Genomic DNA, 6000 nt, shown 5'->3' on the forward strand with positions numbered 1-6000 from the left:
TGTCTCTATTATCTATTCTTGACCTCTAGTCAGTAGGCGGTTCACTTGCATGCATGTATACTCATACTCTCGTTCTGAGCGTTTTATGCTCACATCTCGTACTCTGTGTTTTTGGACACCCTATTCCATGGGGCAGGTTTGCAATTGGATGAGGCGGGTGGATCCAAGAAGGGCTAGTCAGTGGTTGGCCAGCTGGAGCTTCGTCTAGGTTTATTCTTTGTTATTGGATTGATACAGCATTCGATTTGGTTGTATAACTATTTGGGTATTTACAGATTCCTTTTCATGGGATTGTAAATTGTTTATGGTTTCCGCAGTTTAATTCTGATTACTGTTTTATTAAGTTAATTGCATGCCTAAGTTTTGTTTAGTAGGTGATCTCGGTAAGGGTCACTACAATATTCCTGATACAGACATTGATCTTGATGTGGTTGCTACTGAACTTATTGGTGTTCCCACAAAGTGGGAGTCTAGGCCTTGTAGCTCTACTCTCACCTCCAAGTATGCTATTTTAAGTAGAATTGGATTGTGTAACTGGTTTCCCACATCAATGCCACGACGATTGATGAAAAAATTGGCCGGTTTTTGTTTCGGGTTGGTAAAGGATTGAAACTCAGGTTAGGCAAGTCTATCTTTAAGCAGGTAGTGTCTCATGCCGATGGTCGTTCTTCTCGTACTCATTTAGTGTTTCCATCTTTGATTTGTGACATTCTGTAGTCACAACATGCTATTCGATTGGATCGTGAACTCTGCATTTCTGTTTCAAAATTTCATATACTCACTGATCGGTTTTTGGAAGGCAAACATCTGGTTGATATTCAGGGGGAGGACCAATCTGCTCAAGCTCAAACCTCTAAGAACACAACTAGTTCTCCTCAAGTTGATAATTCTACAAATACTGGTGCTGAGATTCAATTACTTCGGGATTCAGTTGCTTGCTTGGATGTCAAACTTGAAAAAATCTTGGGCCAACAAGCTGTTGAAAGCTTTTGTCCAAAACAATCCAAAGGGGGAGATTGTTGACCGGTGGTATTTTGTGTAGTTGAACTTCTATCTTTATATTAGTTTTGTTAGTATTTTTTTGGATTGCTTTGGAACATTATCTTTTGAATCTTGTGGTGATATTATCTTTCTGTTTTAGTGTTGTTAATATTTCATCTTGCTAGCCTTATCCTTTTAGTTGTTTTAAAAATCAAATTTGTCTTGATTGGGCTTAGATGATATTATTTGTGTGATTTTTCTTTCTTGAATAGATGTGATAAGATATCTGCAGGAGAGCATCATATAAAGAGGGAGTGGAACGTGATTTTGGAGTGGACTTGCAAGTGCAAAAAGTCGAATACATGTTATACTGTGTTCTGATAGAAATTAGCAAGACAAGCTCAGTGAATATAACTAAAATATATTATGTGTTAACAGTTTGATTTTTTATGGTGATACAAGATTACAATTGATACTGGATACGTTACTCGGGAGAGGAAGGTGATGTTCTCGGGAGAGGACAATCTGCGACTTTGAAGGGATTTCAAGCAAAGCAGATCAAGACGAGTGGTGCTCGCCAAATGACTTCAACAAACGTGTTCTTTATTAAGGCGTCATGAACAAGAAGGAGTCTTGTGGTTTTTGATTAAGTCCTTATTTAGTTGTAACACATTGAAACGTTTGTGAAATCATTTGAAATCTGGGCGTGGTCTCATAGACGTAGGTCTTTTGACCGAACTACGTTAAAAATCTCGTGTTCTTATTTTTATTTTTCTGCTATATATATTTTATTGCGTACTCTATGTAAAGTAAACAACTGCAATCATAACATAGAATTTCATATATATTGCATGCATGTACGTACGTACGTGAAACATATACATATATGATATACCTGATAGGGCAATCATGTCTCTTGTGTTAAGTCCCTTTACGGAGAAGGCAGAAATTAGCGTGTCGGCATCGGCGAAAGGGCTAGGAAGATCGGTGTTTTCTCGAGCACGGTTCGCGGTGGTGGAGTCCTTTCTTCCCAGCTTCACATCCCACGATGGACCACCAACCTGCATGCATATATATGTATATATAATTTCATTGATTAAAAAAATCAACCATGCCTGAATTTATAATTTGCTCGAAAAATATACATAAATTCTTACAGCAACTGAGGCATCACGTGCCGCCAAGGTGACTATGTCCGCACATGAAACCACACCGGGACATAAGCTCTCCACAGTACGCTTGGCGTCCTCTATGACGTTGTATCCTCTCACTGAACTTATGTTGGGAATCGCTGTTTTCTCACTTTGAATGATGGGGGTTTCGTCGAGAAGGATCGACGCGTCGCATCCCTGAACGAAGCAATCGTGGAAATGTAGCCGGATCAGCGAGGCCGCCATGCGACGCTCTGCGGATACCGCACAGCGGACGACGTTGCGGATTTCAGTGAGTGCATTGGGGCATGTTTTGTTGTAAAAAATCGTAGATAGTTGTGCTTCACATGATGACATGTTAGAGAGTAAAAGAAAGAGGGACATAAAGGAAAAAAAGTTGCAGAATGAACTCGTGAAGCCACCCATAATTTAATCTGAGATTTAATTTTGATAGAAAAACTTGATTCACTCAGACAACAAACTTGCAATATTTGAGGTTGATGGAGATGATGGGATTCTTGGAAACTATTTATAGGACAAAAAGAGAGCAATATTCTGTAAATTTAAAAAGTAAAAAATAAAAAGAATTGTTGTTCACTGTTGACTTCTACCAACGCTTATATTTCTGCCACAATTTAAAAAATGTTCGTCGATCGATTCCATTTCCAGCTTTTCATATTTGCAATTGCATGCCAAAGTTCAACTGACCAATCCCATTTGATATGGTCTTTGTTCGAGGGAATTTAATTATAAATACTTTATGCAATCTAAATATAACTCATGAAAAATATAAGTAATTATGCTGAAACCGACCGATCAAATTAGAGTGGAACAATAAATTATTGGAATCTATTGTATATATTTTGTATATTATGTTTCTTTTTATTTTATAATTTTTTATTATTTATAACTTTTATCTTCCTTAAACTTTTATTATTGTATATAAACATCTCGTGTATTCATTTTTTGAGATAAATGAAAATATTTTTTTTTTCTGATCATGAGTTTCTACATGGTATCAAGAGTGAATTACAGCATACGCCACTAAAACCTAACCCTTGCCTCATGTCGCCGCCTCTCAGCCACCGGAAAATCTTCCTTCATTTTTTTTTTTTTTCCATTCGGCTTTATGGCTGCCACCAGCACTGTTACTACTCCAATCTCCTTCATTAATGTTACCGCCCACGCGTTCTTGAAGCACAGTACCTCTTCAAACTATGTCTCTTGGAATATAAATCATGAAAAATATAATTAGTATTATGCTGAAACCGGCCGATCAAATTAGATCGGAACAATAGTCAATAAATGAGTAGTTTTTTAAAAAAACATTTGTAGAAAATGAAGAAATTAATATGAAAAATATATACTTATTTAAACCTTATTTGTCATTAATTAATTGTTTATAACGAATACTCAAAGCCAATTTTTACTTTGTCCGAAGCATATTATTTATTATGAGTTTTACTATGTTGCCCATTTATCATGCCCACCTACTATGTTCATCAATGATGTGACACTATTCTATTAGACCTATAATTTATCACATCTTTATCACATCCAATAGAATAGTGTCCATCATTAGTAAGATAATAGATGTGCAGTATAGTAAAACTCATTTATTAGATAGTTGAATATGCAAATACGGCCAAATGTTTAATTGTGAAATAATACGTTACGAGTCCCAAAGCATTAATTCACACAAAATTCATGCATGTGTGTTTATAGAAAACAACTTGCGGTGGAGAGGAAGGCGAGTGGAAATATATAAACTTTATTTTAGGTACCACAAATGGAAATATGGAATAGTCAAATTAGCAAAACCAACTTTATTGCATTAAACTTACTTATAATAATCACAATCTTATCTGAAAAGGTTTAATAATTGTTTCCCGCCCAACGTTATTCTTTTGTCACTTCCATTTAATTAGTTCCATTGTGAATATTATGTTTACTTGCAAATATTTGAAATTGAGTTCGAATTAGACTTTTTAAGTTCCTCTATTATGATTTAACATCTCATATAAATTTTGTAATTAGTCGTAAATTTACAACTTTATCTTAGTTTCAAAATTTATATTTAATTATTTTTATCTCTTAGTTTCAAAATTTATATTTAATTATTTTAGGGATAAAAATACAGTATATTCTATTTGTGTCTCGAGTTCATAGCACATTATAATATGCAGCTGTTTTGTATAATTATATTATATGAATAGAAACATAGGTCTCGGATCAAATTTTTCACGATCATTTTTTTCAGACAAGAGGGAAAAATTTCCCTCACAGTCACAACTACGCGGAAAAATTTTATTCTTCTATTTTGAGTTGTCATAGTCATGTCAGCATTTCGGGGGATAAAATTGTGATACTATGAAGAAATTTTGACATAAAAATAATATTTTTCACTCAAATAAGCATATATTATACAATATATTTTTTACATAATTAAAAAAAATAATGAGTTGGATTAGAGATATATGTCTCACAAATTGATAGATAAAGCTATCTCAAAACATTTTTTCCTATTTCTCCTATACTAAACTACCGTAATTAAAATCAAACTTATCCTCGAAAAAAAAACTTATCTTACTCTTATTTCTCTCCCCCTTGTAAGTTTTGACTCTTGTAAAGTCAAATGAAAGTTGGCATATTACATCACGAGATCAATATTTATTTTTTAAAAAGTCGAATAAAAAACCAAGCTGTATTTTGACGTTTGATTTTATTATCTTATAGCCCAGGAAACAGTCAATGTCAATATCTTTCACGCAAATCCTCTCTAGATTTGCAGCTCAACTACAGCATTATTAAATACTAATATCGGAGTAATATACACCGAGATATCAAAAATAGAGTTGGGATATCGAACCAAAATATCGACTTTTCGAGATACCGTAACGAAATTTTTTCTATATATAGACATTTTTTGGTATATCGAATTTTTTTTCGGTATCTGTAGGTTATCAGTATGGATTTTTTCACTATTCGATATCGATACCGATATAAATTTTTTTCATACCAATATTTTTTATACGGTATACTGAAAACTCACCCCTAATCAAAAATTGTTGGGGTATAGTGCTTTACAGTTTACTAGTGTTCCTTTACACATGATGTTTACTAGTGTTCCTTTACACATTATGTGTGCTTGTACAGTTATAATAATTATTTAAACATATAATTTTCGTTATTTTCAAATTAATTAATTTTAACTATTTTTATATTAAGAGTGATATAACTATTTAAAATTTTAAAATTATTTATATGGATTAAAAAAATACTTAAATAATTTAACTTTTTTAAAAAGTGAATAATGTTGTACCAAGACTCCAAAGATAATTAGAGTCTAATTCTTTATAATATAATACAGATACTATAGATAATATATATATATATATATATATAATATTATAATGCACGAGGGTGTTAGAATAATCGTTTTTGGTCATTTTAATGATTGTACCAAATTACCCCAATTATTATTCACTAAATATAGCATATAACTACCCCACTTTCTCACATTCTTCTACATGTTCTTTTTTTAACCATTTTTTTGTAATAATGAAAAATAAATCACGTTAATATATATATATATATATATATAGATATAGATATAAATATATATGATTTATATATTATATCACACACGCAAAGCGTGTGCTTGGATGCTAGTATATATTACAAATCGATTAATTTTAAAATAAATTATATGATAATCTAAACTATATGATAATCTAAACACCTTATTATTATTATTATTATTATTATTATTATTATTATTATTGGATAAAGAGATTGTAATTATTGGATTTTGAATTTGTAATCTTATCCCAAATTTGAGACTTAATATCAGATGAAACACTAGATA

At 32.2% G+C, this 6000-nt stretch overlaps 1 protein-coding gene across 1 annotated transcript in view; it reads right to left on the bottom strand.

The window, feature by feature from the left end:
* The window catches only part of LOC140889568 (lignin-forming anionic peroxidase-like), a 45025-nt gene extending 42509 nt beyond the window's left edge, over nucleotides 1-2516 (bottom strand). The window contains exons 1-2 of the mRNA XM_073297282.1: nucleotides 2139-2516; nucleotides 1877-2042 (exon numbers count right to left, since the gene is read on the bottom strand). Of these exons, the coding sequence (XP_073153383.1) occupies nucleotides 1877-2042; nucleotides 2139-2516 (544 nt within the window). The remainder of the gene's footprint in view (nucleotides 1-1876; nucleotides 2043-2138) is intronic.
* Between the last annotated feature and the right edge of the window lie 3484 nt (nucleotides 2517-6000).

Source organism: Henckelia pumila, chromosome 3 (assembly GCF_033568475.1).
Source record: "Henckelia pumila isolate YLH828 chromosome 3, ASM3356847v2, whole genome shotgun sequence".
Lineage (NCBI taxonomy): Eukaryota > Viridiplantae > Streptophyta > Magnoliopsida > Lamiales > Gesneriaceae > Henckelia > Henckelia pumila.